General features: G+C 35.2%; 1 protein-coding gene across 1 annotated transcript in view; it reads left to right on the top strand.

Moving 5' to 3' along the window:
- LOC107737416 (S-arrestin-like) overlaps positions 1 to 9,559 on the top strand; it is a 25,781-nt gene extending 16,222 nt beyond the window's left edge. The window contains exons 6-17 of the mRNA XM_016548904.1: positions 2,175 to 2,234; positions 2,385 to 2,452; positions 2,664 to 2,799; positions 2,982 to 3,066; positions 3,158 to 3,230; positions 3,313 to 3,450; positions 3,587 to 3,665; positions 3,785 to 3,798; positions 4,064 to 4,116; positions 4,238 to 4,247; positions 9,225 to 9,357; positions 9,474 to 9,559. Coding sequence (XP_016404390.1) covers positions 2,175 to 2,234; positions 2,385 to 2,452; positions 2,664 to 2,799; positions 2,982 to 3,066; positions 3,158 to 3,230; positions 3,313 to 3,450; positions 3,587 to 3,665; positions 3,785 to 3,798; positions 4,064 to 4,116; positions 4,238 to 4,247; positions 9,225 to 9,321 — 813 coding nt within the window. The 3' untranslated portion in view covers positions 9,322 to 9,357; positions 9,474 to 9,559. The remainder of the gene's footprint in view (positions 1 to 2,174; positions 2,235 to 2,384; positions 2,453 to 2,663; positions 2,800 to 2,981; positions 3,067 to 3,157; positions 3,231 to 3,312; positions 3,451 to 3,586; positions 3,666 to 3,784; positions 3,799 to 4,063; positions 4,117 to 4,237; positions 4,248 to 9,224; positions 9,358 to 9,473) is intronic.
- Positions 9,560 to 13,688: the final 4,129 nt, after the last annotated feature.

The raw sequence follows: 13,688 nt of genomic DNA, 5'->3' as shown, positions 1-13,688 counted from the left end.
CTTTCCAACAATTCACTAAAAATGTTTTTATGAAGTATTCTATTTTATGTTCTTATGAAGTATTCTAATTTGTTGAGATTGTGAATTGGTGGGTTTTTGTTAAATGTGAGCCAAAATCATCACAAAAAAAAGAACCAAAGACTTAAACTACTTCAGTCTGTGTGCATTGAATTTATTTAATACACGAGTTTCACAATTTGAGTTGAATTACTGAAATAAATGAACTTTTCCATGACATTCTAATTTATTGAGATGCACCTGTATATATATATACATACTGAAGACGTTGAAATTATGACAGAACAAATATGAAATTATGTAGTCAACAAAAACGTGTTAAATAACCCAGAATATGTTTTATATTTTCAATTCTTCAAAGTTGCTACCTTTTGCTTTGATGACAGCTTTGCACATTCCTGGCATTCTCTCAGTCAGCCTCATGAGAAGGAATGGTTTTCCAACAATCTTGAGTATTTGTTGGCTGCTTTTCCTTCACTCTCCTGTCCAACTCATCCCAAGCCATCTCAGTTGGATTTAGATCGGGTGATTGTGGAGGCCATATTATATGATGCAGAACTTCATCACTCTCCTTCCTGGACAAATAGCTCTTACATAAACTAGAGGTGTGTTTGGGGTCATGATCCTGTTGGAAAACAAATGATGGCCCCACCTAGTGCAAACCAGATGTGTAGGCATGTCGATGCAAAATGCTGTGGTAGCCATGCTGGTTAAGTGTGCCCTCAATTTTGTCACCAGCAAAGCACCCCCAAACCATCACACCTCCTCCTCCATGCTTCACAGTGGGAACCACAGGAACTGTCCATTCACCCTTTCTACGTCTAACAAAGACACGGTGGTTAGAACGAAAGCTTAAAGTCCTGAAGTCGTGGCCTAATGGTTAGAGAGTCGGACTCGTAACCCAAAGGTTGCGGGTTCGAGTCTCGTACCGGCAGGGATTGTAGGTGGGGGGAGTGAATGTACAGCGCTCTCTCCCACCTTCAATACCACAACTGAGGTGCCCTTGAGCAAGGCACCGAACCCCCAACTGCTCCCCGGGCGCCGCAGCAAAAAAAATGGCTGCCCACTGCTCCAGGTGTGTGTTCACGGTGTGTGTGTGTTCACTGCTGTGTGTGTGCACTTTGGATGGGATAAATGCAGAGCACTAATTCCGAGTATGGGTCACCATACTTGGCCACATGTCACGTCACTTTCACTTTCATTTCTTGTGTTTCTTGGCCCAAGCAAGTTTCTTCTGCTTGTTGTTCTTCCGAAAGGTATGGTTCCTTTGCCGCAATTCGACCATGAAGGCCTGACTCGCACAGTCTCCTCTGAACAGTGGATGTTGAAATATGTCTGCTACTTGAACTCCTAGTAGCATTTATGTGGGCTGTAATCTGAGGTGCTGTCAATAGGCCGTTTCTGTGGCTGGTAATTCTAATAAACATATCCTCTGCAGCAGAGGTAGCTCTTGGTCTTCCTTTCCTAGGACAGTCCTCATGAGAGCCAGTTGCATCATAGCATGTGATGGTTTTGGCGACTGCACTTGGGGATACATTCAAAGTTCTTGAGAATTTTTGGATTGACTGACCTTCATTTCTTAAAGTACTGATGGACTTGTCTTTTCTCCTTACGTAACTGAGTGTTTCTTGCCATAATATGAATTTGTACAGTAGTTGTAGTAGCACTAATAGGGCTATGGACTCTGTACCCACCCTTCTTCTGCACAAGACAACTGATGTCTAAAGCACATTAAGAAAGCAAGAAATGTCACAAATTAACTCTTGACAAGGTACACCTGTTAATTGAAAACCATTCGACCACCTCGTGAATCTGATGAGAGAATGCCATGAGTGTGCAAAGCAGTCATCAAAGCTAAATGTAGCTACTTTGGACAATCTAAAATAAAACATATTCTGGGTTGTTTAACACTCTTTTATTAATTCCATGCATTTTCTTTTATAGTTTGGATGTCTTCAGTATTAATGTACAATGTTGAATATAATAAAACTAAAGAAAAACCACTGAAGGAGGAGGTGTGTCCAAACTTTTGACTGGTAGTGTATATATATATATATATACACATTTATATGTATATATAGTTTACATTTATTTATTTATTTTTGTCTATTGGTGGACCTGATAATAAAGAACAGTTCTCAATTCTGTTTCTTTAGTTCCCTGACAACTTACCCTGTTCAGTAGGACTACAGCCAGCCCCAAAAGATGTTGGAAAGGTATCTATTAACATCAAACCATTCTTCTAAATTGTGAAGCAATTTTTCTACCTAATTTTGACGTAGTTGTTTCTCTTGTTATGTACATGATTGTATAGCCTCTTTGTAGTGTCTATTTTTTTTCACAGAACTGTCTAATGTTTTTCACAGCATTGTGCAGTTGAGTTTGAGGTGAAAGCTTTCTGTGCTGAAAGCCAGGATGCCAAAGTTCGCAAACGGTTAGTCCAAGCTACAACTCTTTGTTCTTATTCTCTATACATTGGGAAACATAGTGGATACTGTTGTATCCAGGCCTGCAATGATTTACTTGTACCACTTTGCCTTTTATCCTACCATTATCTAAATTCCTTCATGTAGTCAATGGAGCAGTGTAGACCATTTTTGGGTATCTCAACAGTAACATGCCTTGTTCCCCTCTTTCACAATCAGGTGCTCAGTACGTTTGATGATTCGTAAGGTCCAGTATGCTCCAGAGAAACTAGGAGCAGCTCCCTGTGTGGAGACTACTCGTGACTTTCTTATGTCTGACAAACCGTTGTATATGGAGGCAAGCTTACAGAAGCAGGTGGGTTTTAAACAGACCACTAGTCGAGCATGCATGTATCATAGTTTGTCTTTCTTTGGTGTTATTAGCAATGTTTCATATTGCTTTTTAAATGAAGACTGTTCATTGGAATATAATGAATCAATGTGGAATATTGCACCATAGTTTGTATTAAAAGATATAATTAGAATTTTCTCTTGTAGACTTACTATCATGGGGAACCCATCAACGTAAGGGTCAAAATTAATAATGACTCAAACAAAAATGTGAGGAATATCATGATTTCTGGTAAGACCAGATTTGAAAGCATTGACACGTCAATTAGAAATAAGACTTCTGTAAATATAAAATAACACACTTGTGGATGTCTGTCTTTTAGTGGAACAAATTGCCAGTGTGGTGCTGTACTCCAATGACAGTTATATGAAGGCAGTGGCCATAGAGGACTCTGGGTAATAGTTTTATTCATATATTTAGACGTAATTCAATAAAATAATTAATGTTAATCTGATTAAAGGTTGCTATTTGGTGCAGGGACACTGTTGACTCTGGTGCCAAACTGGATGAAGTCTACACTTTGCTCCCCCTACTGGCCAATAACAGAGAGAGGCGAGGCATTGCACTGGATGGAAAATTGAAGCATGAAGACACCAATTTAGCCTCTTCAAGCATGTGAGTCCCCATGTAAAACATTGGAGTGAAGATAATGAGAGCTGTTTTAGTTTACTGGGCTTTGTGCACAATAAAGGGTTTTTATATAGGCCTACTTAAACAACAATGTTTACAATGTTTAAATGCTTTATTGCAGCATCAAAGAAGGTGTTCTGAAGGAAGTTCTGGGGATCTTGGTGTCTTACAGAATTGTTGTGAAGCTTATTGTTGGAGGATTAGTATCCCATGACACAATATACTACTACAGTATATAGCATAAAACCATACATGCCTAATATGTTTTACCTGTAGTGTGTCATGTACATCCTAATATTTTGTTCTTCTCTTTCATAGGATTATGGGATCCAGGTAAATATTATTTCTTTAATCTTGGATTAAGAATAGCCTTCGGTTGAAATCGTCACCACCTTTCTCCTCGTTGGCGATGGCCCTGCATATCATTGAAGCTTTTTTTATGTCTGCATATATAGTATTCAAAAGTCTGAGACCAAATTGAAAGTCTGAGATTTAAAATCTAATTTGAATCTAATAGATATATTTTTGCTAGTGGCCTCAGACATTTAGACTATAGTATTTAATCCCTTTATATATGCTTTGTGTTTTTACATATCAGTGAAGTTGGGGTGGAGCTCCCTTTCCAGCTTATGCACCCAAAGCCTGTCACAGGTATTATATACGAATGTCCTTGCTTATGTTCTTTTATTTGTCTTTTAAATATTTTCTGGTTCATATTCAATTGTGTATAAACTCTGTTAAAATGGTGTTTCCTCTTTAATGCCTCTTGAAGTGAAGGAAAGGTCAGTCAGCATTTTAATAATTAATTGTAATGTCTTTTTCCATCATGTCCTGCTTGCAGGATTATGAAGTAAAGAATTACAAATACTCACATTACTGTAATTAAAGGCACAATATGTAAGTTTTTGTCGCTAGAGGGCGCATATTCAAAACAAACAAGAAACAAAGGCGTAGTTTGATGATGCCGTGATTGAGTGTGGAATCATGGGAGTTGTCGTTTTCATCCCCACAACCGATGCAATCCGAGGGACTCGGGCAGAAAACATGTTCATTGATGCGCTAATGTATTAAAGACTTATTAAGGTCACTGTAGTATGAAGCAGGGTGGGGCTAAAAGTCGTGGAAGTGAAACGAGGCCGCTGGAGTGATTGCTAATGAAGGACGAGCGCGATACATGGCTCGATAGCAGCAGAGCTTTCATTATGCCACAGTCAACAGCTTCCGCTTCTTCCGGTCATGCATATGTGGGGTAAAACAGCGCTGTTTTATACTAGATACATTTGAGTGTATTGAAAGTTCTGTTATAATGGTACTCTGTACGTTCATACCCTGTCTAATAAAATGCATAACATATTAAAGTGTCTTTGGGGTTTCCATATTTCCAACAAAATAAAACCGGAAAAATCGAGGGGTTATGACGTCATTGGCAGGCGACGCAATGACACTATGGACACGGTCCGTTAGACTAGTTAAAATTGCTTATTTCTCTGGATTTAAACATCCTTCAAAACATGTGGGATAATGTAAGTACACAAGTCAGCAAAATATATAACACTGTTCTAGTGGTTTTGGGTGATTTTAATCAAACAATCTTACATATTGTGCCTTTAAGTAGTTTTTTTATCAGAAATTTTACTTTTTTGAGTAGTTTAAAAATTGTGTACTTTTACTTTTACTCAAGAACATTTTAAGTGATGTATCTGTACTTTTACTCCGCTATTTTCCCTCCGTTTGTGGTCGTTACATGCTTGTTTTAATTAAATTTTTATCCATCAACATGATTGGATTGCGTACATGTTAATAACCAGTAAGTGTCACGTTGATAATGCGGTAAATTCCACGCCCATTTACTTCAGAATCAGTAGGCTAGAGAGACACGCACCCCTTGTCCAAGTACCCACACTTGCGGTCTTGGCCACTTAAGAGCGCGTGTGCGCGACAGGAAATAAGTGCGCAAGACTGTCCCAGGTCTTAAAAATACCAAAGCGCAGTGCCCTTAACGCACACTAAACCCACACTATCTCGATTACCGCTCCAGAGTCAGAGCAGAATTCCAGAGTTGTATGATCCATCAAAAATATCTTAAGCCTAGTTCACACTACACGACTTAAAACGTAGGCAGATCGCAGTGCTGTTCAGACTACACGACTTGCTGTTTGTCTTGAAGTCGTTGTGGTGTTCACACTACGCGACACTACGTAAATGATCCGCAACAGGGGGTCACACACTACAGGAGCTGACAACAGGGGCGCAGGAGACAATTTCAAAGTGTGGGGGGGGGACAAACTGCAAGCAAAAGCCCAGATAGTAAGATCAGATTTCCAGATATAGGACCACCACTTCAGGCTCACCGTCAGACCACCATCATATATTAAACTTGCCTGATCATTGATCAGGATTAAATCTTATTTAACACAGCCTAATTCAATTTGGTTTCATATACCAAAGGCTATATTTAAAAGATTTGGTGGGTTAGAATTTTTGTTGAAATGCAATTTTGAGATTTCTAAATTGCCTGATAAGCTTTCAAATTTCCACAAACAGACATTGCAATACTGGAAAATGATATTTACCCACAATTTTACACCACATGGAGCTGCCTTGTGGAATAATAGAATTATTACAGTAAATAGGAAGACGCTAATTACATTTAGACAGACGCTTTTACCCAAAGCGACTTACACATGAGGACAATGGAAGCAATCAAAATCAACAAAAGAGCAATGATATGCAACTGCTATATAACAAGTCTCAGTTAGCTTAATGCAGTACACGTAGCAAGGATTTTTTTTAAATCATATAATAAAAAATAAAAAAAACATAGAATAGAAAAATAATAGAGCAAGCTAGTGTTAGAGACCTTTTTTGCTTTTGTTAATCAGAAGTCAGAAAGTCAGAAATATAATTGTATAATAAATAAAAAGAAAACAAATAGATAGAATGCAAAAAGATTAGAGAAGCAAGTGTTAGTTTTTTTTTTTTTTAAGAAAACAAGCAGTTAGTAAATAAATAGAGTGCAAGTCTAAAAGGCCTAAACAAGAATGGTTTGAGAAAAAAGTCCATGTTGTAGATTTGATTGATGAAGATGGTCAGTTAATTCAATATAATGCATTTATGGAGAAATTTGTGATAAAATGTTCCTTTTCTTGCACTAAAACAATACAAAATAGTCGAACATATTCTGATTTAAGACAGAACTATTTAGATCAGGGTCAAATAATTAAAGTGTGGAAACCAAATATACCACCATAACGAATATTTGTCATAACATCATTATATTCTATGGGTTTTGATGAATTTGCCGACAATCTGTAACTGTCATATAACTGTATTTTCACTGTCTTAGAGGAGAGTGCCATTGAATGTTTAGCTAATATGAAGTGGGTTTTCATGAAAAAAAAAAATCTAACTAAAATCAGAACTGAAAACAAACTCCCAATAAATGTCCAAACAGGGATTCTATCACAGCATTTATTGTGTTATATCTTGTGCACCATTTACATGTTGATTTGATAGGAAACATTATAATTGTTACTTACTATTGGCATCATTGTACAGATTGAGAATTCATTGCACTCATTTTAAATTCATTTGCGGTATCTGACATAATATGACATAGCATTGATCTTTTATATGCAATGTGTCTTAAGAGCCATATTGGCTCTTTTTAGAGGGGTTGTTTTTAGAGGGGTTTAGAGGGGTTTGACCAACCAGTTAGACAGACTAGGTTATTTGTACAAATCATCCAAGCACCCCAATCCCAGCCATTTCTAATATACATTTGATTAATATGACTAAATATTATTAAATTGTAACAAAATTGCAGATCCATCTTTGATTGTCAAAATAATTCCAGGTGCAGTTTCCTCTCAGCCAATTAGATTTCACGTAGCATTTTCATCGGTCAGTCGTGGAAGTCTCTTTGGTTGATAAATTTTGACAACGTTAATCCAGGTGCGAAAATAATTAATTTCTATCTCAAGAGCACGGAAAGATTTGCGAGTGAAATTTTATCATCAGCATAACAACTTGAGTAAATGTAGCTGTGTAAAAGGTAGGGGATGATGCCCCCTTCTAGAACAATGTGCTTTTACACTTAAATTGTAACATAAATTATCATGTTTATGATTCTCATTTCTTTATCACAAAACACTAAACCTGGCACCATTTTGGAGAGAAATTGGCTCTTTTTAATCTCTCTTTTTAACCCATCTCATGGTGTATGTGATGAAGTTTCTAATGGTTTTTGTATTCTTTACATTGTTCTAAACATTAATATTTTATGTGCAACAATAGCATGCTCTGACTCAGTGGCCTTACACCTGATTTTAAATCTATTTTTTCAAACATTATGATTTAAATGGTCATGAGTGTACTGAGAATAACTCATCTTTTCAACACTTTTCATCATAATAGTTTTTCAGTGTTGTTTTGATGTATTTTAAAGAGTTAAAATATTCAAAATTAAAACTTCTCGATGATAGATATCCTTCATTCTTTCTGACAAACAACAAAAGATAATGTTAATTACAGTATGTTTTCTAAATGTTTAAATTGCAGTGTACAGCATTTATTATAAGGGGGTAGAATTCACAGCTCAGTACTCACTATTCACTACTTATGAGTACTTTTAAATAAGCTACTCTTTTACTCTTACTCAAGTAGTTTTTTGGGCAAGTACTTTTTACTCTATTCACACTATATTTTTTGGAATGTATTGGTACTTTTACTTGAGTATATTTTTTCATTGCTCTTTCCAGCACTGCCTGCTTGTCTATCTTTGCTTAAATAAACAGCTTAAAGCTGCATAAGATGATGATCTTGCTGATCTCCCATTTTAGCCAGCTGACAAGTTTCCAAAACCCCTCTAAAACCATCACAACAAGCCAGCCTTGACTATCAACTTCAGACTAGATTAACCCTGGTGCTGATTGTGTGCCGGTCAAAAAATGACTGATTTTTATTTTTGAAATGAAATGAATGTACTCTATTATATTTTGATACTGTTTTGTATTAATATTTTGTTTTTTAGCGGATTTTATGGGGAAATTTGGGCGATTTTTTTTGGGAAATTTATGGAATAGTTATGATCCATTTTTTTACCTGTTAACCACTTTATGAGCGTAGACATGAAAACTTAAACTATTGTAAATCTTGAATGTTTTGTAGCACATACTTACGTTTGGTCTCTTTTAAAAAATGCTCTTGCTGAAGTGAAAAAAAAAAACTAAATTTAAAAAAATTTTAAAAAGTAAATTTAAGTTTAAGTTTATTATTATGAAAAATGCACAAAAATACTATTTTTTAATTTTATATGAAATATATATATATATATATATATTCCAAAACCAAAGCCATAAATCTAAAAAAGTTGTGTTCCAAATTTGAGGTTGGTACATATTTTTGACATTTTTGACTGCAAACGGTACAAGTATGGCGATTTTTTTTTTTCAGGACCATTTTCAAATGATGTCCATGATTTATTATTATTATTATTAATAATAATAATAATATTATTTCACATAGCAAGTGCCAAAACCTTTACCAAGTTTCATACCATTCTGATTAAGTAAAAAAATGGGTTTAGCCCTTTTTTTTTTTTCTTTTTCTTTTTTTTGCATGTTCAAGAATTTAGTTTCTACACAACATTACATCTCTTCTATTTTATATTTTAATATCTAATTTTTATCTAACCTCAATAATATATTTGTAATGTATCTGCTTCTTGTCCTTTTATGTGAATGTGTGTCTGTATGTAGTGAACTGGAGGATGAAATGGTTTTCGAGGAGTTTAAGCGCACCTACTTGAAGGGCATGGCCGAGGATGAGGGAAACGTTTCACCTGGCGAACACTGAGGAATACATGTAGTTCTTGAAGCATCCCTCTATACAGTATGACTTTTTTTAAGGCTGCTCAAAACAGACAATCATATATAGAGCATTACCGCAATAGAGCACTTTGGACAGTTATTAGCAGATAAAGTTGTAATTTGTATTGAATTCCATAGTTCTCTGCAGACCACCCAGACCATGCTGTGACCATTCTTCAGCTGCCTGACCTCCACAAGGATCTCTGGAGTTGTAACTGAAATTAATAGAGAGCTTTGTTTTCCTGTTTTATGGTAGTGGGAGCACTCCCTTTTTGATACTGCATCATTTTGGTGTATATCTTTAGAAATTTGGAAGAAACTGATGTGCTGGAGTTTGGTGACTACACAAGAGTAGTCCATAAAAAGTAAAACTACAGAGTAAAATCAAACCTCTGTTTTTAGTTGTAAAAGTTATTTTAGTTATAAAGCAACATTATTTGTTGTAATAAAACACTTAAATGTATTATTACAAATTACTGTATTATAATAAAAATTGTACTGTAGCAGGATGTTCAGTTTATGAACACATGATAAGGAAGGTAAATACTATTTTACAATCAATACAAAGGTTTGGACATAAGTTCTTAAACTTCTTTTTTTATTATTCATAAAATAACAGTATAGATACGGATTCCGTTTCTGGAAGTGGATCTGTTTTCCAAGTGCATCCATATGATTTTTTTTTTTGCATTATAGACTCAGCAAGGTGCAAAGACAAATTTATTTTCATTCTTATTTCGCAAAAACAGTTCAATACAGACCAAAGTGACTAAATAAATCATTTTTATATTAATCTCAATAATGATATGTAATATCACAATTTCTCAAGTGAAGTTGATTGTCAACTGATTGTCCTAAAAGTTAGGAGAATTATATAATATCAAAAATATCTTTAATATTTTCTCTACTTGAGAAAATATTTTCTTACAATGATAAATCTGAATCTGTAAATCTATGTTTTAATTATATCAGCACTAACAATAGTTAGCTTGCTTACTGTTGCTTACAATGACACTTTTGTACTCCTACTGTTATTAGCTTTAATCAACTACAACGGAGTAGCTTAGCTAATACACTAGAACATTTGTTTATATTACTGTCTACATTGCAGATAAAGCACATTGAGCATTGGGCTTTAATCCTCTGTCACTCATACATTACGTGAAAAAAAATTAATTCATAGTTTTAATATAATTTTAATTATTATCTCAATTACACACATTAACTAAAGTTAATTAAAAAGAAGCAACTGTTCATGCCTGCTTACAAAACAATTTGCAATTATTCCACAATGATATGTTGAGAAAGTGAGGTAGCACAGGCAATGCCCTAATATAATCCACACATTTTCTTGGATTTGCCAGAGTATAATATTCGCTGATGCTGCACAAATGTACCTAGTGTCCATTTTACAGAATATGATATATGCATTGTTTTAATATGTACTGGAAGTTTACATTTCAAAAGGTTTACTAAAAATGTGACTGTCCAAATGCTCAGAAAATGGGCTTTAAAGGGTTAGAAAGATATTACTAATGGATTTCAAGTAATTTATCATACACAAACAACATTTGCTCTAACTGTGTGACATTTATGAAACTAATCATGAGGCACCTTTTTATTGAATTAACAACAAGTAATAGAACCATCAACAAGGAGATGTCTTACCCTAAACAAATGGGCATAAAAAAATAACAGCTCATTCATTTTAATATATTCAGTTTACTTAGACGTCTCCTTAATTCAATTTTTTTTTTTTAAGATAGTAGTTCTGGAGTGTATTGAGGTTTCTGTGTCCAAATATGTTAGGGAGGTGTTTGGGCTTAGGTCATATCAGGGCTGGACATCTGGGGCAAGAGTGGTAGTAAGTTCTTCTAATTCATCCCAGCTGTATGTTCCACAAATAGGATTTGGTAAATCACGTGACATTGGCATGCCACAGCTATCACACTAACATTAGTGAAAGGAACTGGCAAATCTGGCTGTGGGTAATTTCTGCTTAGTGCAGCAAGGGTCAGGAGCATCCATTACCCCAGGACCCCCTTTTTTCCCCTTGTCTCCATTTACCCCTGCTGCACCTTGATGGCCAGTGTCCCCATTACTACATTTTAGTTCTAGAATTCTGACTGTTCCATTTGCACCATCTTTTCCATCCCTGCAGTGACAACTCCACCAACGTGTTTAGCACGTTGGTGATAATATTTTTTACAATTTTGTTCAAATTGCTAAAAATGTTAACTAACTTACCCTTGGGGCCTCATTGTCCTTTAAGTATTTTAAGTCATCTTTTGATGCAAACAGTGCTACTGATACTTTCTGCTCCACTCTTATATCTTGTTTAGACAAAACACATCTCTTCCATCTTTATTTGACCCTCTAACTCTAGCACTCTCTATTCTAATTCTATTCTTTAAAAAAAAAACTAAAAAAAAAACTAACTCTAGCTTTCTAATCTTTTTGTATTCTATCTGTTTTCTTTTCATTTATTATACAATTAACAAATGCAAAAAAGACCTCTAACACTAGCTTGCTCTATTCTTTTTCTATTCTATCTGGTTTTTTTTTATTTATTGTATTATTTGAAAAACCATTGCTACGTGTACTGCGTTAAGCTAACTGAGACTTGTTATAGCACTTGTATATCATTGCTCTTTTGTTGATTTTGATTGCTTCCATTGTCCTCATTTGTAAGTCGCTTTGGATAAAAGCGTCTGCTAAATGACTAAATGTAAATGTAAATGTAAGTCATTTTAAGCCAAATGGACCCAGATCTCCTTTTTCACCAATACCACCTATTTGACCTTTTGTTAGAAAAAAAAAAGGAAGCATAATTGTCAATGCTCCTCTTATCAACTGTGTGCATTTCAGTTGCATATAGATCGCTTTCAGATAAGTGACTCTATATTAAGTAAACTTTATGAGTAAGAGCTGGTTTCATGGGTCTTAAGTGACTGTAACTGTGTTTAACCTTTGGTCCCTGCTGACCATTAAACCCTGGGCGACCTTGAAATCCTGGCAAGCCTCTTATTCCTGGACTACCTGGAAAACCTATAAAAAGGAAACAAAAGAAATCTACTGTGAAATTACATATTATGATATGTATAAAATGGGAGAGTCTAAGAATTGGTTCAAATTAATAACCTGGCAATTCCCCCATCTCCTTTGTCCCCCTTTGGACCACTGGGACCCCCTTTACATTGTGAGCAAACACAGAACCAGGGCATTTGATCCACAGGTGGAGGCACTGGTGCCTCAAGGAGCATGTTACAGTATGAAAGGTCTGGTTGTTGTCCAAAAGACCATTTTAAAGGGGTGGTTGATTGCGATTTCACTTTTTTAATGTTAGTTAGTGTGTAATGTTGCTGTTTGAGCATAAACAATATTTGCAAAGTTACGAAGTTGAAAGGTCAATGCAAACTGAGATATCGTCTTTTAAAATTATGGCAGTTTAATGCCTACAAAAACGGATGGTAAGGGACTACAACAAGTTACTTCCTATCTCATTCAGCTCAGCTCCAACAATGAACTGTTCCAATTTTACACTTATTTTCACATAGCTGTGAGAAGCGTTAAACATGGATGCGCGTGCAGTTGCTGCGCGGGGCTTCATAAAAGCAGGAAATGATCAGCGCATTTCTCAGAGAAGGGACAAAGCGGTGTGGAATAAAGGTAAATTATGTGAAAAATAATGTGTATTTAAAAAAAAAAAAAACGAAGCATTAACACATTAGACTGCATCCCATAAACACAATCAAGCCTAGAAAAAAATCAGTGAACCACCCCTTCAAGTTTAAAGTCCCCATGAAATCAAAATTGAAATGTTTTGGCTTTTAGCATGAATATGTTAGCCTTATAGTTATCTATATGGCCGGCAGCGGTCATGTGACGGCCTCCTCGTGTAAAGACCGAAGAGTGTAAAGACCATCGACTCTACCGTGTGACTCCACCGGGCAGAGACACCGGCAAAGGATAAGTATTGCTTTTTATTTCTTCTCTTTCCTACTACTTGTTTCACTTCTGTTTCCGTTTGTATAACCATTTCTTACTATGTGTCAGTAAGTTGTTGTTTTTTAGCATGTAAGTTTGGCAGTGTTATTTTTTAGGATTACAGATAAACTACTGTCGTTTGATTTGTATTATTTGTATTTGTTATTTATTTAAATTTTTGTTAAATTATGTCTGAATTTATTATGTCTGTATAGGTCTTTTTTATTAATTTAGATTTATTTAATTTGAGTTATTTTAATACTTCAACAAACTAAATGGAAATGAAATAATATATATATATCGATTTTATAAATGTGTATGTATATATATATATATATGTATGTGTGTGTGGTTGTACATACACAT

The sequence above is a fragment of the Sinocyclocheilus rhinocerous genome, unplaced genomic scaffold (genome assembly GCF_001515625.1).
Source record: "Sinocyclocheilus rhinocerous isolate Xijiao unplaced genomic scaffold, SAMN03320098_v1.1 scaffold734, whole genome shotgun sequence".
In the NCBI taxonomy this organism is placed as follows: Eukaryota; Metazoa; Chordata; class Actinopteri; order Cypriniformes; family Cyprinidae; genus Sinocyclocheilus; species Sinocyclocheilus rhinocerous.
This window is presented reverse-complemented; position numbering and strand designations above follow the sequence as displayed.